This window comes from Platalea leucorodia (assembly GCF_965183815.1).
Source record: "Platalea leucorodia genome assembly, chromosome: 1".
Taxonomy (NCBI): Eukaryota; Metazoa; Chordata; class Aves; order Pelecaniformes; family Threskiornithidae; genus Platalea; species Platalea leucorodia.
This window is the reverse complement of record NC_138823.1, coordinates 51,478,523-51,503,485: the sequence shown is the minus strand read 5'-3', so window position 1 is coordinate 51,503,485 and position 24,963 is coordinate 51,478,523. Positions and strand designations below refer to the sequence as shown.

Below are 24,963 nucleotides of genomic sequence, written 5' to 3'. Positions count from 1 at the left end.
CAATTAACACTAACTTCCAGACAGCAGTTAAAATATCATACAAAGAGCAGCCTGCCCTCTAGAAGCTCTGTACACAGTTCAATATAAACTTACACTCTAAGATTGAATGCACCCCACTGAAAAGGGGTAAAGCAGCTGTGCACAGGAGGCCTCACTGAGGTGCTGTACTACTTTTGAAATGCACAAGACTTCCTCTCAGGGAGTTTGCACGGTACAGACACAGGTCCTGTCCTCCCTGCCATGTTCCACCGGGTCCTGGACTGATTAGGTTCTTGCCTTTTTGCAGTGGTGCTGGGCACCAGAACTTCTAGTGCATGAAACAGATTCTTTTAAAACCTGTTACTAGTGTGCAGTTCAAATCAAATCCATAGATATTTAAATGGCTCTTAATTCCTTAAACCATACTTAATTCCTTAAACCATAAGGTTGGTAGCAAAACAGGAGAGCAGAATTCAAAACACACTGCACAAAACATTGAATAAATTCCTCTGAGTAACTTTACCAGCTTAAACGACTGCATTAATGCTCCAGAGATGGGAACACTGCCGGAATCTCTGACCAGACCTTAGGATTTAAGGGAGTTACTTAGTAAAAGAAAAGTCACTTTATGAAAAATTACATCTTTACAAAAGTGACACACCCTTCTTCATTTAAGAACAGAATATTGTAATTACTGTGTGTGCTTTTAAACATTCCCATGTCATAGTAAATAAAACCAGTTTTACTTGTGCCAATGTTATTTACGAAAGAAAGTATTCACAGAACAGCCGAGGGTGTTCTATTCCTCACACACCGCAACCTAATATAGGTGTATTCAGCAAACAGGGCAGCTCGAAATCACGGCGACTTACTTGGTCCACACGGGACCCACCATCAGCCAGAAAAATTACTCCCCTACCTACGGGACTGCAGATCATGTGCCACCAGCTTTACTGTGGAGATGCTTAATATTCTCTTTGATAATATGTCAGTTTTTTCAGGAGGTAAGTAAAACAAGGGAAAACATTAAAACAGATTAAGACTCCTTTGTATCAGTCACAGGCTCCTTATTGCATTTTAATAAATATCAGGCAAGTTAAAGTAGTTTCTGTCCCAGTAGTTGCCAGAATAAAGCCAGTCCTGCGTACCAGTATAGGGATTGGGGCCTTGGTGGAACCATCTGCAAGGAAACATACAGCACGTTAGTGAAGCTACTAACACACACTTCTATGGGAGTTCAGAACTGCTTTGCTGCACTGTCAGCAGTTTACTGTTCAAAGTAATTACTGTGATTGCAGGAGCCCTCTTGGTTTTAAAATCGTAAGTGAATTTAAAGTCATCTTCAGTGGCCCATTTGCCACACCACTTAAATGTCTCCTAGGTGAAATTACTGACACCAGTATTTTGTCACTTGAAGCAGTCAAGACTATCGCATAAAAAAGGACAGATACAGTTTTACTTCAAAGCAGTTGTGAACAATCATTTTGGCATGCATAAGCAGTAACAGTTTTTGCAAGACATGTAAACACCACAAGCACCGCAGTCCTGAAAACAGAAAAACATTATTTTCCCGGGATCTAGATTTCCCCCTGGTTTTTAAAGCCTTGTTTTACAATGGATTTAACTCAGAACAAGTGTGCCAGCTACCCTCAGTGTAGATGAAATACCACCCGCAGGCTGCAGGAGAAGTCCTGGCTTGTTACAACTTAACTGTACGGCACTGTTTGTGAGCACCAGGGGGCTAATCTGAATGGCCAGAAAGCTGATTCTGTCTGCATGAAGTTACTTGCAAGCTTTTGCGAAGATGGTTGCTGCTAGGATCACTGAAGTTTAGCACCTTCTTTCTTTCCTTCTTTCTCCCCTCCTACCTCATCTGGAGGCACTGTGTATACACACGCGCAGATTACACGTGCATGTAACCTTTTGGGGGGGGGCGCTATTTATCTGTAAAATAAGGTGCACTTACAAGGCTGTGCTACTGGCAAGTATCCCCCAGTGGTGAGTACAACCCTGTCAAATCACCATGCCACAGAAATGTGTCCTCCTTCCTCTCCCACACCCGTTTCTGGCAAGCCTGCAGCCCCTTACTGAACACTGCTGTCTGTTTGGGCCCAGTTACTCCATCTTCTGCCTCAAAAGCACACGCTGCACAGTACCAGACCTCCAGCATTTTAACTTCTGGTTGTATTTTGCCAAGCCGTGTTTATGGCGCAAGCCAGCTTGCTAGAAGCTGTTTCTGTGGTTAATGGGCTCCGCAGCTTCCTTTCACCTCCTCACTGGCCACAAAAGTCGGTTCTTCCTTTACATGCCGCACTGCAGCGAACACGCTCACTTAAGTAAATCGTGCGTGTGCAAGGCAGCCCATTTTAACTCTGCTCTTCCCTTCTAGGGTACCATAAGGTTTCAGGACAGAAATTAAAGCACATTCGGACCAAAGATCTCTTTAAAAAGCAAAAAGGCCACTGGTATTGCAGTGCCAGCCATGTTACAAAGCAGGGCAGCCAATAGGCAAGTCTTGCGTGGCTTAAAAGATTTGAGATGCATATTGGAAGAAATGGCTTGTACCGTCTTCAGGGCGGTAAACTGAGCAGTTGAACGCTAATGGTTCTCCTGCTGTCCTGGTTAAGTGAACCAAAGTCAACAGAAGATAGAAGTCACTCAACCCTTGTACTGCACATGGTTCACTACTGCATCACCCCCACACAGGATGCGTCAGCTATTCCAAAGTAACCGGTGTGTGCGCACGCACGTGCGTCTAGTTCACCTCCTAGTTCACAGGTAATAGCGGCTCATTCCAGAGCAGGAAGAGTTTGCGGAGGCAGGGCTATAAGCACAGTCACCTCACCTCTCACGCTAAGGAATTCTACCACCCAATACCTCACTAGTGCGTCTTCAACACTTGTACGGGTCAGGACAACGTGCCCCTCCTCCACTGACCACCTACCTCAATAGGAAGGGGAAAGGTGATGGGAAGAACTAAATTTGAGAGACGTAGGAGACCCAAAGCAATCAGGTAATCTAGCCAGGTAAGCGATGGGGGAAGGAGGGGACTGATTTTCATCAAAAGCAACTGACCACTGCCGTGTTGCAGAACTGAACTAGTCTTTTACTCGAGACTTAAGACTACTGGTCAGTCTCTAAAACATTAAGTGTTCAACATACATCACTTCTTCAGAAACACCAAGGCCCCACTTCTAAAGTGGATTCAAAATAATTTCTAAAAAATCACTAGGCACTGTGGAGAGTTGTCTTACGAGGGAGGAACTCTACTAGACAAAGTAAGAAGCCTTACTGTGGCAAGGAAATTGCAGCAGTTTACATCAGAGTTTATATTTCACTGCTGATCAAGACCTAGAGTTGACCTTCTGGGAACAGGCAGGAGAGTTTCCCTTCACAGTATGCATTTTTTTTTTTTTCCCCCAAAGCACAACTCTTCCTCCACACTTTACATTCATCCTTTGGAGGCAGTCACACTTGGCATTCCTACTGAAGAGATCAGACACTAGGAATTTTCTGCCAAAGCTTTAGACACATCCTGGAAAACAGAGAGTTCTTAAAGGACATCCCGGGCAAGTGCGGAGCTGGTCAACACCACCTGTGCAACAGCAACTGAGGAACCTTGTGAATGGTGTCTGCACTAATTATACACCCCAAAACCCATCGCTCTGAGTTGCCCCCTGGGAATTCCCCAATTTCCAATACCAACCTCAGGTGCTTTGAGCTATACCTGAAGCTACTTCAAGCACCTGGAAGAACACAGCATCACTATCCCTTGCTTTGAAAACACTTGGTGAGAGCTAGAACCACTCTGAATTCAGGAAAGAGGGAGGCGCAAGGCTGTCCAGCACTTAACAAGTTTACTTGGAAGCATTACAAAGATCTTATTTCCCACCAGTCTCAGGGCAAACAAACCCAAACACTTCAGGAGAGCAGGCACAGGAAAAAGACAAAGGCAGACATGTCCAAACCTGGGACTCTGGGATGATGGGTGACTTCATTTGAAAAAAAGAAAAAAGTGATTTATAGTTACAAACAGACAGTTTAAAGATACTTAATCCACAGTGTCTGGGTGTCTTAACAGCTAGTTAACAGGGAAGAGATGCAGCTTGCTTACTTATAGAGAGTTTAGACCTATAATTTCTTTTCTGTGAAGAGACTGCCAATTTATTACCATACTTTTAAATAGACCTCTGGTCAAACTAGATTCATTGTTTTCACGGTTTCTACTTAGCTTGTGCGTAAGAGGTCCCAAGTGACCTCTCCCATGGTGGAAAAAAAAACCCAAAAAACAAAACCACCACCACCAACAAAACCCAAACATCCTGGCAGATCCCCTGTAAGCTGATTTTTCCCTTAGCTCTTCTAACTTTTGCAGTTAGTAACCCTCACAGAAAGGAGACAACGACTTGGATATCTGCACGATAAAGTCACTTCACCGACTCCGAGAATAACTGTATGCAGTGGGAATACAGTATTGCCAGCACACAGCAATTGATCTGAGGCAATTATAAATTAATCAGCAACAACAGTCCTTACAAGCAGCTATCAGTGGCAACATCTTTTTCGTGTCAGAACCAAGAGGTGCTCAGAAAAGACAACACAGTTTGTATTTGAATACGGGTGTGCACGCAGTGAGAGGGAAGGAACTGAGACCAAGCCTGACGCTTCCCTCTTGGAAGCACTACAGCCTGCAGGGACCAAGTCTGCAAATACAACAGTGGCACTGCCAAACCTGATGATGTCAGCTCTTCATGCTGACACAACACTGCACATCACTGGTGTGGACTGGCAGTTAACCTGAATGTTCAAAACCTTTATGTAACCACACGCGCACACGCAGAGGCAAACACACTAACCTCGTCTTCCAGTCTTCCTCTGACTTTGAACGATTTTTGCGGGCAGTCCTTTGTTTTTCTTCTAGCCTCTTCTTTTCTTCGCTAGCTAGATCTTGAAGAAATAAAAATACAGAAGATGTTGGAGCGTAATATAAGACAGACACATTACTCCATCTGACCCAGCAAATAAATAAGGGAAGTACCAAAAGCTGTCCATTTAAAAAGCCTCCTACATAACACAGAAGAGCTTCTGGTTTAGTGTATGAGCAAAGCCAGGCCGGCTGTGGCACAAGATCAGCCAATGGAATTCCAGTCTTTAAGACTGATAAATACATGTTTATCCATGGCCTGAGGACCCTGAAAATGTGTTTACATGACAGCAAGTGTCAGCTAGGAGAGGTGGCATACCTAGAATTTATTTCAGTAGGGAAACTGATTAAGATATGCTGGATTTATTTCAGAAGTCTGGCCACCTGCTTCTTTCTTGTTAAGGTTTTGGGTAAGTTGTTGCTAGTGACTCGTTCCTGATCAACAGGGGTTTGGAATATTCGTTTCCAAACCACAAAGAACTGTCTTCTCTGCAGCATCCTTTCATTTTTTTGTTAATGCACTAAGGTAGCACAGGTCATGGTCCTAAACAAGCAGAACAGTTGCTTCTATTTGGCAGAAAGGATGTCAGAAGGGCTGTGGAGTAAGTCAGACTAAGCAGCAGATTAGGTGAAGGGCGATCTCTTTCACATCTGAATCCTCAAAAACAATTTCATAATCAACTTAGAAAGAAGCAGTTGAGAGAATAATTTTTGGAGGACTATCAGCCATTCCCAGTTACCCTGCCAGCTACTAACACTGCGTATTACCAGTCTATCTGCTAGACAAATTGTATGCTGTTAGTATAGCTAAGGAATACGGTCTGTTGCTAACAGCACGCTTATTTGCACTTTGAGTTTAGATGGAAAAATTACTGGGGATGCTCTGAACCAAGTATGTCCATCCTGCTGGCCACACAAGAATCATACAGGCAGGAGGGGTTGTGGGAATTCACTGATCCACTTTTTTTAAAAGCCTCAAAGAAGTGGTTATCAGCTTCTGAAAAAAACACCCACACAAGTACAACTGCACTGTATTATGCCCGTGTCACTGTTTCTCATACCTAGATCTCAGACTATTTATCAGAAGTAGCCACAGTCATTGCCCTATTACATAGGTTAATCTGCATCAGAGGTTTCATGACTTACCCCAATCACTTAGCAGTCCAGAGAAAGCAAGAGCCCCCATGCTTTTAGTCTACAAAGCTGGCCATCCTGCTTTAATATGCCAAATGCCACAGAAAAAGGAGCAAAAGAGGGCCAGGGGAAGGCTGTTCCACACCATATCAAAGTATTTAACACTAAGTCACATGTCAGAAGACTAAAAGACACTTTTCACTCTATGGCATCTACAGTAATAATCTCTATGCAGTTTCTAAAAAGCACACTATTTCTACTCACTGAAAGTCTCATAAAGTATTTCTAATTCACTATTCTAAGGCAGCAGAAGTGTTGTATCCAGTGAAGAATAATTTTGCATCAAATATATTTTTTGGCATTGCAGTTTCGCTTAAATAGTTTAGACTGCATTTCTCAGAATTGGCATATCAAAATACTCCTTTTGCATCAGGCTGATGGAAACAGAAAACTGAAAAGTTCACAAATACTTCCTTTCGATGCTCAGAGGTTGTCTGCTTAGAATAGTTTCCAATTATAGGGCTTGACTATGGAGCACAGCAGAGGGCCTAAAGCTAAATAAAAAGCATAGCATCATGAAGTTTAAGATTCATGCTTATATGGAAGAACGTAAGCAAGTAGGTGGTGTGGTGGATTCCTGGCCAGCAACTAAGCACCTACAAGCCACTTGTCCTCTCCCATCCACCCCAGCGGGTTAAGGGAGAGAACTGAAAAGCAAAAGCAAAAAAACCTCATGGGTCGAGGTAAAGACAGTTTAATAAGTGAACGGAAAGAAAAAAAGTGATGCAAAAGCAATCACTTACTACCTTCCACCAGCAGAACTGTATCCAACCAGTCTCCACACAACAGCTACTTCCCCCCAACACACACAATTTATTGCTGAGCACGATATTATATGGTATGGAATATCTCTTTGGCCAGTTTGGGTCAGCTGTGCCAGCTGTGTACCTTCTCAGCCTCTTGCTGACCCCAGAAACAGAGAAGGCCTTAACACTGTGCAGACTTCATTCAGCAATAGCTAAACATTGATGTGTTATCAACACTGCTTTGGTCAGCAGTCTAACACACAGCACCATATATGGGCTGCTATGAAGAACATCATTAACTCCATCCCAACCAGCCCCAGTACAGGTGGGTGACATACCTTTCATTAGAAGCATACCACAACCTGCAGAAGGCTGTTTTAAAGAGTTACTGTCTTGCAGCATGGAAGAATGTATCTTTATGGGTAGCTACAGTTCATCTAACTACTTGAATGTGGAATTTATTTTCCAGTCCCTCAGTTTTAACAAAAAATAAAACCACCTTTGCCAATAACAGAAGTTACCTATTTCTCCATTTTCCATGGCTCTGATATCTGGTCTTAGCCGGCAGTCAGTTTTGGGAATGACACTCTCCATATCTTTGTCCAACTCATTCAAAGCCATAGCAAAGCTAGTAAAATTATACATCTGAAATTCAGAGACAAAGATAAAAGGTGACTTTACGATGTCTCTAGCAGGCTAGTCTTAATACACACAAAAGCTGCTATCTAAAAACAAATATCCAAGTGCTTTTTTATTATTTAATCATTCAAGATAGGAATACTCAAGATACCAGCAAAACTGCACTGTCAGGCAGTGTAGGTGATCCTTGGTGTTTCTGTTTAAGCAGGCCAGCATCCAATTACTCAGTGCACTATTTCTCTCTTATCTTCTTTTTCCAGTCCTGCTGGTATTTTCCCTATCTCTGTAGCGAGATTTCCCCCTTGATTAACCCACTGAGGGCACCTTTTCTTGTTCCAATTCTTTGTCTTTCCAGCTGCACACATACCCTTGTATCCCACCCACTGGCTCTCCAGCTCCACAGCCCTTCACACACCAACTCATGCTACGCAGCCTTTGCAAACATCTCCTAGGAAGCGTCTGTCCTCTAATAAAGCCCTTCAGAAGAGATTTCTCACAAGGTAGGTGCCTCAGTGGGAGGAGCAGGGTGGAGAGAAGAGGTAGGGAAAGCCCCCATACTGCTAGCTACATGAAGCGTCCCATTTTCCAGCGAAATTCTGCTAACTCTAGAGTCATGCCTGTGGCAGTTATCCCTCCAACCCTACATTACAGAGTTACAATTGTAGTGGGAAAGTTTGTTGCAATAAACAGGCAAATCCAGACTTGTTAATGAAAAAGACAACAAATGGATTTGCTTTGTGTTGAACATGCAGAATAACAAGATAGCACACGCTTTCAATAAGCAGAAGCATAGCTGACCTGTGCTGAATTTGGAGGTCTTGGAGTTATCTTCCATAGCAAAATACTTCCAGGAATAACATAGACACTCTCAGAATCTGGCAACGGCATCTCATCTGGTTCCTCAGTATTGCCCACCTAAAGGCAGCACACAAAGAAAAGAGAAGGAGTTCTTTGGAGTCATAGATCATTTACACTTATTCATTCCATCACTGGAACTTACATAAAATTATTTCCTTGACCAAAAGTAAATAATTTCAGCAACAAAAAGACTTTTCCAGATGTTTGTCAAGAAGGATAATGGCATTAACATACCATACATACTCCCAATTCCCTCCCAATGGAAGACTACCCACAGTTTCTTCCATCAACATCTTCGTAGATATAATCTGGATGTTCAAGTGTTAAGAAATGTCAATTTTTCCACCCCAGAGATGTCCCGTTTCCTCAAACACAAGCATTTCCATGCCTGATATTTAACTCCATTACTGCTTCATTAAAGTTGAAGAACAGAAGTCACATTCCTCATCCTTCCACATCAAAGAAACGCCAGCACATAACGCAAATGCTGTCTTCAGTTTGTGCACAACAGAAAGCCCTATGCTACTGCTCTTTGCTCAGAGGAACCTTCCTTTCCATTGACCGCCACACTACTAAAATGGCAAACTGCAAATGTTAAAACAAATATCCTAGATTAGCTACTTCTTCTGGGAAGGGTATCCTATGAAGGCTGACATATACAGCCTGAGGCAGCTGCAGCCACAGCACTGTGAAATGGTTTTCCCAGAAAGACTCCACCCAGGGTTACTAGGGCAGCAGAGCATAACTGGTGGTCACAGAGTATACGTGACCTGAACTAGTTCTAAACCATCACCCTTTTTACACACATCTTTAAAGCAAGCTGGTGTCCAACGCTGCTGACATCAATTCCGCCACACAAGCATATGTTACAATACTGAACTAAAGCCAGCTAGACAATGAATACGTCTCTCCCAAGAAAACTCGGTGTCACTATCACAGCTAAAAACAGCAGCACATTTCAGAGACCACTGAAGAGTAAACCACAGGGAAGTGGTTGAGTCTCCATCCCTGGAGGTATTTAAAAGAAGGGCAGACGTGGTGCTCGAGGACATGGTTTAGTGGTGGACTTGGCAGTGATAGGTTAACGGTTGGACTCGATGATCTTAAGGGTCTTTTCCAACCTTAACGATTCTATGATTCTATGATTCTAAAGCTGAACTTAAAGGCAACTAATACTTTAAATACTTTGGCTACATGCCAACAGCTTTAATCCTGCTGCTAATAAGCTTTGCTCTCTAATAGCTGCGCCAGATAATACAGACTGATGTTTTAGTGCAAAAAAAAATCCAGTACCCAAACTGGACTCAGTTGTCCTCTGAGATGATTCACGTGTTAAGCCTCCAAGAAAATTAGGAGGTATCAAGGATTCTGTTTCACTGTGGAGCACTTGGGTACAGTGCTTTTAATAACGAACAGGTTGCAAAGTAACCAGAACAACATGCAGACCAGGTTCAGCCCCTCAGCTATTAGGAAGATAAACAGGGCTTTTAGCTGACTACATCTGAACTGTGCTGGCAACCTGCCATTCTGTCCTTTAAAGGACACTGATCAATCTTTCAGAAATCAGGAATTTGAAGCAGAATAGATCAGAAAGATATCCTTGTATTAAAACAAGACACTTCAATACCAGACTGCCAAACTCCAAACCAACTTTTACAGAAAGGCTACAATACACACCGCAATTTGTGCCTTGTTGGATACATAATCTCAAAAATGTCATAAGAATTACAAAGAACTAGGTAAAAAGTGGATTTTCATGTGCTCTTGCCACAATGATCCATATATTATGCTCAGCAGTAATCAACCTCCCAGTATATTGCTAGGAGGGCAGTAACAGACTTTGCCAAAGCAAGACCTCTGATGTCTGTAAACGAGGCACGTGTGAGGGCAGTTGCTGTTGCCTTACATTATGCTCTTCCATATATTTGCACTGAAAATTCTGCACGAAATGCTTTATCTTGATTAAAAAAGGCTCTAGTCCATTCAGAGCAGAATAATCCTGGTCTAGACCCGGTCTACTATAACTCTTCTGATGTTGGTAAAATCTCACCTTTGCATACATGAAGGTTTGTCTGGCCCTCTGCAAAATTATTTTTCCTTGAGTTTTATCCCTATAAAAATCAAAGGGAATCAGGGGAAAATCTGGGGCAATTTGCAAAAGGACTTGCATCCAAGTAGGTCCCCTAAAGGGAGACAGAAGTGATTCTTCATTAGTAGCAACACAGCACGAAGGAATAACTGGAAAACAACTAAATAAACCTGAAAATGTAAATTAGGAGGAGTCTGAAACACCATGTGCTTTCATGCCTGAATGAATCCTTCACTACCATGAAGGGACAAACCACATCCAGACTTGGCTCACCTAGATGCTAAAAAATCATAAACAAAATCAACTCCTCAAACACAAGGGGGCAGTGGGAACACATCTTCAACAAAGTCTGCCTGATTCATAGCGTGCATTACAAAGCTTTCAGTTTTCTACACAGAAATAGTTCTATTAAATGAGTAGAAAAAGCATGCTTTTCTCGAGTCAGAGGAACATTGCAGCTTGAGATTTATGCAATAGGATGCTTCTTTTTGAAGTGCAAAGCAAGGATCATCTTAGGCATTGTCAGAAAATGCAAAGTGGTAGCTGAACAAACGCACAGGGTATGTTTTTCTTTCTTCCTTCTCCCTAGAGCTCACAGGGTCAGACTCGAAGAGAAGCAATAATCCCCAGTGCTTTAAGCACTCTACTGATGACAAGCACTGGAGCAATCTCAGATACAGCAACAATCTGAACCTGCACAGGAACTACCGCTTTCAGAGTTCTCTGTCTCTTTTTTCTTAAGTATAAAAACTACCCACACCCAAACCAACAAAAAAAATCTGGCTTCAGTCACCAAAGGGTAACAATCCCTGTTTTAAGCTACTATGTGAGTGGTTGTTCTTCATCAAGCTGTATACTGTCACCATATGTATGTTCACCTTAAACAATGAGCATACTGCTGACCAGAAATCTGGAAGAATTAAGAATGAGTTTTTTTTCCCAGAAGAAAAAAAATGCAATTGGGGGGGGGGAAGCAAGCATTTCTATGGTTGTGAAAATTTAATAAAAAGCAATACAAAAATTCCTTGTAAAAGCTGGAAAATATGATCCTCTACCAAGATAAGAAACTAGTCTATCCTGCCTCTAAGAGTCCAAATCCTCCTATTAGAATATAAATGTTATCATATATGATCAGAACCATGGTCTAACTAATGGATATCTATTTCCTCCATGTGACTTGGGAGGAAGAGGCAGGTAATGAACCAGCCACTACTTAGATCACTCCAAGTTTTGGGAAGTTTGAATACAAATCCTTGAGAGAGAAAGCATTTTATCCCTTAATGCTGGTACTCATCCAATCCATTTTGTATCTTACTAGGAAAGCGAGAATAAGTGAAAAGAAGTCTTAATGCTCTTAAATACTACTAAAATATTTAGCTGTCTTATCATGCTTTTGAGATACCACGTCTTTACGTGATTAATACCTGTTTACCGCTTTTCTTCTCTTCTGCATTCTTCTTGTCATTTTTTTTGTAAGCTTCGAACGTAGCTGGGTCAACACTGTACAAACACTCAGTCCACTTCCCATACAGCGCACAAAGTTTCTTTTTGCTGTTAAAAAAAAGACCAAATTTACAAAGGAGCTTAAAGAGATTTATTACATCATTTCAGACAAAAATATTTGAAAGAAGAACTTTTGAGAGCAACTCTTAAAGCTCCATTATTGGTGCTGCACAATTCCTAACCTTGCTGTTGCAGGTTCATGCCCTTGACAGACTAAGTTAAAGGCATTCAGTTCTACAGCTCCCGTCAGAAACAGAGGGCAGCCATTTGTTTCCTGTCAGGAACGAAGCTGTTACCTTTTGTCCTGAATGTAGCCTTCAACTTTGTGCAACTCCTTCCCAAAGAGGCCGCAGGGCTTGAAGCTTAGTACACACTTCTCACCAGTTCTAAAGGCAGAACAAGAGGGCACTAATTACTTCCAAATACTTTCCCTCTTCAAACTTGCAGCAAATGAAAGGACTCACACTCTTAACTTACTTATGGTTAGTTATTTCCACATTTCCATACTGCTCAATCCAAAGTTTGCCCACAATAATGTTATGCACACAGCACGTAGGATTTGTCCACGTGTAGGCTTCATTGTGTCTAAGGGAGGGGAATGAAAATTAAAATACGTTATCTTTGTACTGGATGACACTCCTGCAACAAGCCACCATCTATAAATCGCACCAAGTCTTGAAATGGACACGGCAATAAGTCAGGAAACTCAAGAAGTTTATTAACGTATTGCTACTGATTTTATCAATTCCTTGAAACAACCACTTCAGTGCAGTCACTGTTAGCACTGAAGGCCATGAGGAAAGCCGACAGGACTCAAGCGTGCTAGCGTTAGTAGGACCAACATCCAGTTATCTGCAGAACATACAAATACAAGCCCCAACTACTGCTACTATTAGTATGCTGTATATTAGGAGAAACGATAGCAGTTCCTTTCATCTTCTCACCCCCTCCTCCCCCCAAAGCGATCTGCCACCAAACATTAGGATGTGGGTGTTAGACATGCCCGTCCTAAGCCATGAAACACTAATGCACACCAATCATCATGGATGGGGCCACTGTGCCTATGCAATTATTACTTATCAACTTACTCAAGAAGCTCCAAAGTCATTGTGCCTTTTGGTTCTGCTTCCACGCTCTTGCCCCAGAATTTGAGTTTAGGATAAATTGACCCATGAAACACAAAATCATTATTTAAACCTTCAGCATAGAAAGCACTGATTGGTGGATGATGGCTAACTTGCTCTGAGAGAAGTCTAAATCCAAGATCATCCCTGCAAAATAAAGATAACCGAAAGCATGTATCTACATATCAAGTGCAGTGAAGTTGCAGTTTTTTTCCCCGGGGTGAAACAGATAGTTGGACCCATGCATAGTTGCTGTACTCAGTGCAAGAGTCAGTTAAAACCCTAGGATAAAACAAAAAGATAGACCAACTAATACACAGAACATCCTCATTCTAAATAACTGAGGACATAACCTAAAAAGGTAACAAGAACTACCACATCTGATCAGCCAATATATTTACTTTTGATAGTGACCTCTTTCTTAAACTTTTGCATAAACAATAGGCCAAAACCTCACCTGACAGAAAAATCTGCCGTAAGTGCAGCTGCACACTAGGAGGCTAACATTGCCTATTTGTATTCTGGACACTTACATAATGAATATTACAATTCTAACACCTCCCTTATGTACCATGCATCTTTTCTTTCAGAAGGTTTCAGAAAAAAAAGTCATTTTTGCAAATAAAACTTGGTGTTAAACCTGGCAAATTGCATTTGCCTGCTCTGAGTTGAAAAGTTAAGTAGTTTCCCTTCACTGGGAGGTGCATTGCTGAACACCAACATGCATTGCAAGAGCCTCCAGCAGCTGCTAGGAGAATGGGTGGAATCTTACAAGCCGAAGAGGAGTCTGCAAGCCACCTGACGAGTCTAATGAAACATCAGTTACACAGAATACCACTCTCCACTCTTCAGTGCATTTTCTGTTCATTACCTGATCAATTCATATGTCTCTCCAAGCAATGGGTTGAATGGCTTCCCTGTACGTTCCCACTGTGAGGCTACAGCAGACACAGCAAATGCAGCAACACACTATTCAAAAGAGTAAAAGTACACAGCTGATCTCCTAGATTCTAGTCTTTATCAAGTATCAACAGCAGCCATGGTATTACAGAATGATTCTTCTGAAATAGCTTAGCAAAGTTCTGTTTGCAAGGCAGAGGAATAAACAGTTTTCATCAAAAGGCTAAAAAAGCAAGCCTTAGGAAAAGCAAAACATTCTCCTAAATAAGCAAAACCAGTTAATGAATAAGAGAATCCAACATGAAGCAAATTACAGGAGTTCCTCCTATAATGAGACTATCTGTGAAGAAAAAAACCCCAACGCATTCATCAAGAGCTAACACGAATTACCACACCCAAAGTACCTGCATTCGCTCAGTTGTGCTGGAAAGTGAGCTGGCTTTGTGGATGAGGTATGTATGCTCCATATATTCTGTAAGTCGCTGTAGAAAGCTCAGTGGCTCATTGAATATAACGGGCATTGTGATCTTCGACAACTCCTGATGCACAAATGAAATTCGTGTTAGAAACCAAATGATTAGATACACTGACCTGCAGTAACCCAAGTGTAATTGGCTTATCACAAAAATAAATTATGCTCTTAGTGCTAATGCAATGTGCTTGACCTGGCTCCACTAATGCTGAAAGGAAACAACCCTGTACATCCCTTATGAGCTTGATAAGCCTATCTGTGTTGACGTTAAGGCTACTTTTAAAACAAAAAGAAAACCAAACATCAAACAAACAAACTTCCTATCAACAAATGCATTAAAAAGGTGAGATGAAACAATGGAATGAAGTATTAAGAACCCTTTTAAAGACTAAGTTATTTATTACTCTTAAAATAGATATAGGCCATCTAATTACTTAAACATATTATCTTTTTTGGAGGCAGGTGGGGGGGAGAAGGATGAGAAAGGACAGGGAGACATGGCAGCACAGGAGTAAAAACAGAGATTCTGTATTCTGAAGAAAAAAGGAATTTTTGTAACAAGAATAAAAATTTAAAAGAAGTCCTACAGTTTTGATGCTGTTTCTCTTTCCCATTTTAAAAAGCATGCCCTCTGAATGCGTAACATAGCAATGTTTTAAATTGCCCGCAGCAGCAAATTAAAAGCATATAGTATGACCATTGGCAATGTCCTCAGTAAACAGCACTGTTCTTAACCATAATAGCAGCAGCTGGGACTAACAGCTTTGGCAGACACTTTGGTACAATCCACTCCAAGTTCTGCTCTCCCCTGCCCCCCAAACCGCAACTTCTGTACAGCAATTTCTGCAAAGCAGAATTAAGACCTTTGTGGATTTTTTTCCGCTAAAGCCACTGTGAGAAGCCTTGGATGCTGCACAACAACTCAGGAGACTTGGAGCTGCTGCTAAGAGGCATTCCCCAGCATTTCCACATCTCATTGCTTGGTGCTGTTTCTAACTACAGCAAGGGGAGGAGGAGAAAACAACAGCGACTAAACACACACGTACCCTTAGGCTACTGTTACAGGCTGACAGAGGTTTATCAGCAGTAAGTACTTCCAGCCTACTGCAGGATCTAACGGAGAGAAGAACTCTTCTCAATTAACCCTTAGCTGGAAGCAGATTATGTGCCAGCCAGCCAACCTCTGAGCTGGCCACCATCTGGCCACTAGCACCATGGGCGGGGGGAAGACTGAGATATTAAGGGGAAGGGAAAAGAGCAAAATTAAAGTAGTTGTTTGTTTGGTTTGGTTTTTTCACAGTCGAAGTAAAAATTTTTTGCTTCCACAAGGTACTTTAAGGGTTAAAATCAAGAGAAAATGCTTTTACTGAAGGAATATTGCTCTGACCAAGTCTTACCTTCTCGAGCTGTGAAAGCAAATAAAGCATAAGCAGCAAATTAAAAAAAAAAAAAAAAAAAAAAAAAAAATCCCTCTCCCCAACAAGTTTTCATTTGGGCCTCAAATGAAACAATCGCTTCACATCTTGTGTCACAGCTTTCTGATTACCTACCATTCCAATGCATTTTCTTAAGATACTCCAGATACTGAAGTCATTTCTGGAAAACATTGGAGATGGCAAGCTTGTTCTGTGGAACGGAACAGGGAAGAAAGCAGAAGTAAGAAAAGTTTTCCATTACTAACCATGACTAAGAAACCCAAATACTCTTTTTTTGAAAGTAACAGTTTTCCAATTTTTAAGTTAAAAACTAAGGGGGAAACGACAGTGCTACTTTGAAGCACTTAAACTGTTTCACCTGCACAGAAACCTGAATTTCTCCAAAACCCAGAACCATTCCCTTCATTTTGCATAAGAGCAGTGGAAGAGAATTTCTACATCAGTTATCAGAACAATGTTTTCACAATGGCACTGTTAAGATATTTAGTTGTGTCTTTGTGAGAAGAAGTAAGTTCTTTCCGAGTAGGTACACAGGTATGTTCACTATGTTTGAACAGATCTGAGGGTTAAACAGTGGGTTGTTGGGTTTTTTTGCTAGTCACCTGTATACTGACAATGAAGGGCCATGACATTTATTGCCTATATCAAAATCAGCCCTCAGGAACAACAGAAAAAGCAGCATAATTAAAGAACAGAAAACCCAGCAGCCTGTTCTACAGGGGGCTGACATATCCTGAAGCAAGCCTTAAACATATTTTCAAGACCAACATTTAGGCTGTGTAATATCGCCTGTATTTCTCAGCTTTACGAGAAATCAGGCACAGATTTTGTTCAGTTTTCTTGACCAGCTCAAATATTAATCCAATTTACCTATACAAAGATATAAATATATGACAAAGCCCTTTGTCCACAATAATACTAAAACTCATGTTTGGATCATGAAGCTATTACCAATGAGAAAAATTCTCAATAGATAAGCATTACCTACAGCTCACTCAAACTGCATGAACTATTTGAGTTTCAAAGTTTAGTTAACTCTGTCTAAATGATCGTGTTGCCCTCCTAACCAAGAAGGTCTTGTCTCCCCTCAAAGTAGCTAAAGCAATATCTTTTTTAGAGAGTGTGAACAGGCTGTAGCTGCCTCCTCCACCCCCCTTTCCTGATAAACAGAAACATCTCCAAACAAAAAAAAAAGCAAACAAACAAACAACTCTCTTCAGGCTAAGTTGTTAGTTTCAGTAGCTCTACTTGCTGTGTTACCTCCCATACTTATCTGATACTGAAACACCTTTACCAAGACTGATGTTATTTCAGAAAGAACAAAACCAAAAAATGCTCCTTAAAATACAAAAAGCCGCATCCAATCAAAAACCCAGTCATATGTCTGAACTCCTCACAGTACCAAATTATGTTTTCTTAGCAAGTAGCTAACAGCCTAACACTGACTTGTTTTACTCAGCTCCCATGCAGGGGATGAGTGGGTAGGAGGATTTAATTGACCAACATGATATCACTCATTCCCTATTCTGATTTTCTACTGATGCAAAAATATTTCATGAAACAGCTCATTTTGTATAATATTAAGTATAAAATACTTCTGTGGATGCTTTGATACAAACGTCCAGGAGAGGACAGTGTCCACCAAGTATTCAGCCTTATCTTCATTTGTAGTGTTTACTTATTTTTTTCTACGTATTCTTTAATGAAGGCAGTTAGCAGAGCAGGTATTTGTGTTTAAGTAAGCCCTTCTGCATATAAAACACACTCATGTGCCTCTGGTTTGCTGAAGTATACACAGGGATTGCTTTCCTTACATATTAAAACTTACATTTTCATTAAAGTTAACCTCCATTCAATTTGCTTAATTACTTGAAAGTTGGCATTCAGTTTCAGCCATTCATCCATACTTCTTACATATATCAGCCAACCCTGATATGGGATTCAGTTCTTTTCTCCATATAACACACACATACTGAAGAAACAAAGTAGTCTTAAGCCACCAAGAAAGATCCCAGGGACAAGTAAGGACACGTGGAAAAACGACAGGCAGCCAAGACATGAGGCCTACTAACCTTGACACACTCACTGTGATTAAGGGAAAGGGTTGTGAATGCAAAAATTTCCTTCCAGATGTCAATTTTAGAAACAACTCAGGAAGTTAATTTTAGCTTTAACTGACAAAAACATCTGCTAGAATTTCTGTGCAGTAGAACAGATAAGATGCATTCAAGATCACTCATTTAAACAAAAACACTTGTTTGAAGCATTATCTATAGTAGATCAGCTACTACAGGAATCTTGTGGGGAAGAAGGTATATGGTGTGAAAAAGGCGTGTTTAGCTTGCTCTTCATGTAAACCTGATCAAATAACCTCCTGGCTCCCAAAAAGCCAAACACAAACACATTTGCATTCTGAAAGGCCCTCCATGGGGGGACCAAAGGGAAAGCTGACTACAAAAACTCAGCAATAAGAGGGAAACAGCAGTGATAAATGCATGTTAAATGTTGACAGGTATTACAGAACATTTTTGTGCAAGGATTGGGGGGTGGGTGGAGTTGGTTGGTCGTTTCCTTTTTTTTTTTTTAAAAAGTTTGGCTCAGATTAAATATTTCCCTCTTAAAAAGAAGTGATTTGAATGCTTCCAGATTTAATGTATTGTTCTCCTATCTCTAAAATCCTCTTCCAAAAAGTTTCCAAAATTTTAAGTCCACTCTCAAATCAACCTAAACCACAAGAAGTCACGCCGCCTACATTCTTTCAAACACTCTATGAACAATCAGTAGGATGCAAACTACATTTAAAAAAGCAGAACAAGACAGCAGATTATAAGTGGCACTTGCTTCACCTATCTATATATGTACATCTCAACACTTTTAATTCCTTGGAACCAACAGATTTATTCGTACATCTCCAAAACCAAAACACCCCCACACCCCCCATCAAAAACCGACCTCCACCTCCCTGTGCAAAACCCTCACCACTCAAATAAGAGAGGCAGATTAGAACTCAGGTTTTCTACATGAAGGTAGGAAAGAGTCTTATTTATACTGACTGCTAAACAGTGCTAGGTAGTCTCAACCCAAATGCAGCTGCAGATCCTCCATTCATCTGAGAAACTACAGGAAGGTATCAAGATTTTATGCAAAAGAAATTAATCTCATCTATTCTCTATGTGACTTGTTTACATGTGCTTAACATAAACAGAAGTTAAACAAAAAAGTTATAGCAAACCCAAGGGTTTAAGGATGGAATTAAGTGCTGTCAAAACATTCTGACCCCCTCACTTTGCACAGCATCAAGAAGTTAAGGTTTCTGCTCTGAAAAGTACATAGGTTGCATCACAGACAACACGTATTTGACCACATGCCCTCTAACGAGCCCCAAAACCAAGAGAGGTACAAACTGGAGCCAGCAGCTCCAGGCAGGTAACAGTTCTGAAGTCAGAACTGCAATCAGACACAGCACACATATCCCGTACCAGGCCAAACATCACTGCTACCAAGAGCCTCAGAAACGAGGCTAGAAACACCACAAAACTCCCATTCCCCTGGGAAGGTTCTCTTGGAGGTAAGATTTAAATTGGCTAAGCTCTGGGGAGAAACAGTTTGCATCAATACATTTGTGGACAAATCCCAATGCGTCACCAAGGTGCCAGGTAAAAAAGCTTGACATTACAGCTCAACCTATATGTGCTCTATAGCCATTTAGTCACATAAAATATGACCATACATTCTTATCTATACGCAAAACATGCTTCCTCTTTTTTTTAGCAGTAAATTATTAGCCAGCCAATTCGTGCACTCATTTTATTCCAACATCCTGTACTCTCTTTACTACTAAAAGACACGCAACTCACGAGAAACAACTTACGCAGGAGTACTTGTTTATTACTCTTCATTCCCCCTTATAAAACCAGCAGATCTTAAATGCTCCTCCAGTCACCTGCTCCCCACAGTTTTGACAACATAGTGCAGCGTTACAGAAACTTGCCAAGTTATTTCTTTTTTATAGTAAACAGAAGATCAATTTCTGTTAAAACTCTTCATGTCAACATGCATCATCATTTTCATGTTGATCATGAATTGCCTCATTTCTCCTCATTGTTTCCAAGGCAATGAATGTCCACCTTCACCTAGTGCTTCTCCCCCACCCCTGAACTTCCTGCTCTAATTAGGAAAGGCAATTAGCCAAGGCCATAAATACCACCCTTGCTAACAGCACAAGAGTGCAAAGCAACATGCTTAGTCAGCTGCTTTATATTACCTTCCCAAACCACCCTGTTGCTCCACCCAAGCCCTCATTTGCCTTAGTCTTTGCCTAGTATGGGAGGGATATACATGCAGAGGTTGAACCTTGAAACATCGCGTCTCTGACGTTACCACATACTTCAGCAGCCACTGCAACTTAACTATTTAATTTACCAAGTAATTAAAGCATATCTTGCTTGCGTCTGTAAAATTAAATATGAATTTCCCGGGTTTACAGAAATCTGGTGTCCCCATCATCATTCCCCACACTCAAAACACTTCCAGAGTAGTCTTTCTGAAACACACTGAAGTCTGGCTTGATCAGTAGCACAAACATTATATTGCCCCTTCACTGAAACTGGAGAATAGTGGTGTCTATTACATCTCATTAACTCCAGACCTATTGTCCTCCTTTATTGGAAAGGAAACAAACAAAAATGGATCATTTGACAACACAAAATAAGCACCTAAAACATAGATGAGACTTTTAGAATAAGACTCCCTTTGTTCACATTTGAGTTTCTGATGCCAGGCTAGCAATATTTTTCATTCATTCCTGATACCAATAGAAGGATCAAATGACTGGAAATTAAAGAGGCAATAGGAGGCAAAGGGTATTAAAGATACATGAAGGAATTAAAATCCACATAGATTTCAGTAAGATCTATTAAAAAATAAGCGTGTCCATTTTTACATAGCACATTTTATTTTATTTTTACTTATTCAGATTTGATCACCAAAAAGCAAGATGCAAAGGAGCACACTAGACTTGGAAAAATATTCTTTATAAAATCATAGCACAATCAACAACTTATCAATCATCCCTAACAAAGTTTTAAAAGTTTTCACAGCTTTTCAGAGATTCCTGTGGTCTTTTACTCGCCATTAATGCATATTATAATACGTGAAGACCAGGCAACATCCTACCTGTGTTTTTTGATTCCGTTAGACAGCGACTCCCCACTGCCACAAACCTTCTCTTCAGACATGCTTGAAGTTATTGTATCTTTTGAATCCATGCTGTCCTCTAATGAGTAGGCTGTTGTTGTTTCAAACCCACTTAATGATTTTTCAGATTCTGAATCTGCAAAAGAGCAGATGCATGTTAATGAATCTACAGCCTGTGCTAGACTTCAGTCACTAACAGATCTTCCCTCTTTGTACAAAACTGAAACCTAAGTAGGCTACTGTGTCCTGATCACAGTATCCATTTGGTAAGTAACTAGTACTGCCATGGACCGCTGCAGCTCTGTATCTAGGTACAGACTAAAGAGATTGCCAGATAAGCATGAACACAGTCGATTAAAAATTCTCTATCAAACAGAGCCAAAATCTGACATTTTTATTAAATTGAAGCTACTATGACTTGCTTAGGACAAGTGACAGTGTCATGTAGATGCCAGTATCTTACCTAACTAAATACCAGCTACCTCAACATTCAAGTATTGACTCCTCCTATGTAAGACTTCCGTTTGGTCTAAACTCTTATGCACTCTGTGCTGTTCAGCAACCTTCACTTCCCAACTCACTGAACAAGTATCAAAGAAGAAAAGGAGGTATCGTACGTGGTGGATTACATTAGCCACGTAAGTCCCAGCAAAGTCTAAATGATAAGCTCACCAATCAATAAGATAAACTTTGTACTCTGGAAGGTAGGTTAATAGTACAATCCACACCACACCTACAACTAAAACCAACATCAACAACACCACCTTATTTCCAACTAGTGTTTTGGTCAGGTAGTGCTTGACCAGTTCTGGAGAAGAAACAGTCTTGCCCCAAATCACAAAGTAAAAATTTCCTGGCAAAAGGCTGTGTTTTTGTTTCATGGGTTTTTTTTTCAAGCTTGACAAGGTTGTCAAAAGATTATCCAATTGCAAGTTCCAAGAAGCAATGGAACCACTCAAGATAAGTAAAGATGCACCAATTTCTACCCCATTTGGGAAATCCTTTAGCAGAAACCAGGTACAACACTGAATGGTAAACAGCTTAATGCAAGCCTTGCTTTGAAAAAAAGTGAACCCAAAGTGTAGTAGACACCATTCCTGCTATGTACTTTTTTCAGCATATGCTACTGCTCTTGGCTGCAAATACCCAGAGAAATAATTGCAAGATTAGTCATTCTCTCACACACTGATTCTAATTCAAAACTAGTAATCAAAACCTGCTGAAGTAGTAGTCTATCCAAAAGAATATCTCAGTCACAGCTGTCCATTGCCAGGTGCCTTCTTGTTTTCTCTTAAAAGATGATGCCAGTAGCTTCTCCAGAACACATAAATTATATGTTGCTTTAGTGAAGGTGACAGTGACAAGAGGACTTTCTACTACATCCAGATTACAGAAGGGTCAAGAACAGGACAAAATCCTGACAAATGGATGGGCTGTGCCACAAGGTTTCCATCCTCTCTAGAGAGAGTGAGATCTAGAAGCATAAAGGAGATCTTTGCTTTCATTAAAAACATCTATCCCTATCCTCATCAAGACAGTACTGAAATTAAGCTAGTTGCTAGGGAATGAAAAGAACTGCCAGCTGGTGCTGAGGATATGTTAAAAAAGTGGACTGGCACTCCAGAGAATCTTCTCACAAGCTTCCCCAAATTTGTCAGTCTAGTTCTGTGCCAAATTATGATATAACATATCAAAGCATTAGTTTGGTGGGTACTGTATATAACAAGTAGGATAAGAAGAAGCATTTTTACTTGTGGACAAGTCTGTTACATAAAATGCAGATTTCTCCAGAGACCCTAAGTCCAGGTAGCCAGGAAACCACTGTTGCATATCCAAATATCACAGAGGAAGAGACACTCTAGCAGTGTACCACTGCTTGGTGGTACATCAACTTGGGCCTTGGCATCCTGACCACATGACAAGCTATAAATCCCTTCAAGGTAAGTATTCCACCTCTCTATTGAAAGACCTGCTCAACTGTGCCAACAGTTATCGTGACAAAAAAAGCATGAAGCAAACCCTGTAACATAAAGCAAAGAGTCCGCCTCCTGTAAGGCTCCTTTCTTCTTCTGCACCATCTGGGACTGCCTTGTTTTCAGGCAAGCGTCACAACACACAATTTCCTCAATTTGAGTCACTGCAACAGACCTAGGACTCCAGAGGTGTAAAGGGAAGAATAGGTAAGCTTCCCCAGAACTGCTGACCCCTGTCTGATATGCTTGTCAGTATAACAAGGATTTTTAAGCACTACGCATGATCAGTTCTCCTAATGCTGGCCTTACAGTGCTGAGAGACAATTATGCTGGACTGAGCTCAGCACCTGCAAACCTCTCCAGAGCTGCAGACACTGCCCAGCCAACCTTCTCCAGGGCACACGCCTTCCTTAGTACAACCAGATCATGCTATACAATAAAGAACAGTAGAAGAATGGAACCAGACACTGTTACAAGAAATTGGTCTCTAAAGCCATCTCTCCCATTTTCCTGAGAAATGGCTCTCATTGAGAAAGTATGTCTACAACACCTCCTGCCATCAAAGATATCAATCTCCAATCCCTAAACCTCAGCTACCTCCTTTGACCAAAGGAGCTTAACAAGCCTTGAGAGTTTGTTTAGGTGTCAGAGTGAACAAGCCTAGTATTGTATTGCAAGCACAGATCAACAGGCAACTCAAACTGAGCTTTTCCCTGTGTACTTGCAGCTAACTCTTTTCTGAATTAAGATTTGCATACTCCCCCGTCACTGCAAAAAAAGATTTATATTCACAAGTTGCTACAGAGCAGCTGTCAAACAGATGACTAGGAGAAAATGAGATTTTTTTCTCTATTGAACTTAACGGGGTGTGGGCTGAGGAGCGGGGAGAAGGAATAAGAGTCCCTGTTCAGAAGCCAAAATTTTTAAGTGATCTTTGAGACAAGACCAGGCTGACTAGGAAGCACTCTAGCTCATGAAACCTGAAGTGTCAGGGTAACAGTAAAAACACCAGCTACATTTTGCAAGAGTGGGAGAGCACAGGAAAACAGCAGAAGCAATGACAGAAACTTAACTCAAGGGAAGTTCATCTCCTATTGCAACAACTGGTAAGTCTTCAGTTCCAGATAGAAAAGTTTGGCCAAAATATTTGATTAATAAATACACCTGAGAAAGGTAGTGTTTAACCATTGGCAAGGCTGGGTTTTAGTTCTGACCAGGTGTTTCCCATCCCTCTCTGAGATGCCCGAATTCATTCTTTTAACTATATTCAAGGCAAGAAGTTCACAGGCAGCAGTGTTCTTGCAGAGGTTGTGGAGTATTTTTGGTACGCGTTCAAAAAAAGCCACTTGACAAACTATCCTAAACATGGAAGGAAGGGCAATAAGTTTAGAATCATAGAATGCTTTGGGATGGAAGGGACCTTTAAAGGTCACCTAGTCCAACCCCCCTGTAGGGACATCTACAACCAGATCAGGTTGCTCAGAGCCCCATCCAGCCTGTCCTTGAATGTTTCCAAGGATGGGGCATCTACCACCTCTCTGGGCAACCTGTTCCAGTGTTTCACTACCCTCATTGTGAATAATTTTTTCCTTGTGTTCAGTCTAAATCTACCCTCCTTTAGTTTAAAACCATTACCCCTGGTCCTGTTGCAGCAGGCCTTGCTAAAAAGACTATCCCCATCTTTCTTGTAGGCCCCCTTTAAGTATTGAAAGGCTGCAATCAGGTCTCCCCGCAGCCTTCTCTTCTCCAGGCTGAACAACCCCAACTCTCTCAGCCTTTCTTCACAGCAGAGGTGCTCCATCCCTCTGATCATTTTTGTGGCCCTCCTCTGGACCCGCCCCAACAGCTCCATGTCCTTCCTGTGCTGAGGACCCCAGAGCTGGACACAGCACTCCAGCTGGGGTCTCACCAGAGCAGAGTAGGGGGGCAG

The 24,963-nt window shown here is 41.2% G+C and overlaps 1 protein-coding gene across 8 annotated transcripts in view; it reads right to left on the bottom strand.

Moving 5' to 3' along the window:
- Nucleotides 1-1,025: 1,025 nt before the first annotated feature.
- The window catches only part of OSBPL1A (oxysterol binding protein like 1A), a gene marked incomplete at its 5' end in the record, with an annotated part of 76,466 nt that continues 52,528 nt past the window's right edge, over nucleotides 1,026-24,963 (bottom strand). For all 8 annotated transcript variants that reach the window (XM_082313914.1, XM_082313916.1, XM_082313915.1 and 5 more), the window contains 12 exons: nucleotides 1,026-1,159; nucleotides 4,836-4,926; nucleotides 7,365-7,488; nucleotides 8,281-8,397; nucleotides 11,854-11,980; nucleotides 12,229-12,318; nucleotides 12,410-12,517; nucleotides 13,021-13,203; nucleotides 13,928-14,025; nucleotides 14,361-14,495; nucleotides 15,979-16,054; nucleotides 21,040-21,196. In XM_082313914.1, the coding sequence (XP_082170040.1) occupies nucleotides 1,057-1,159; nucleotides 4,836-4,926; nucleotides 7,365-7,488; nucleotides 8,281-8,397; nucleotides 11,854-11,980; nucleotides 12,229-12,318; nucleotides 12,410-12,517; nucleotides 13,021-13,203; nucleotides 13,928-14,025; nucleotides 14,361-14,495; nucleotides 15,979-16,054; nucleotides 21,040-21,196 (1,409 nt within the window). In that variant the 3' untranslated portion in view covers nucleotides 1,026-1,056. The remainder of the gene's footprint in view (nucleotides 1,160-4,835; nucleotides 4,927-7,364; nucleotides 7,489-8,280; nucleotides 8,398-11,853; nucleotides 11,981-12,228; nucleotides 12,319-12,409; nucleotides 12,518-13,020; nucleotides 13,204-13,927; nucleotides 14,026-14,360; nucleotides 14,496-15,978; nucleotides 16,055-21,039; nucleotides 21,197-24,963) is intronic.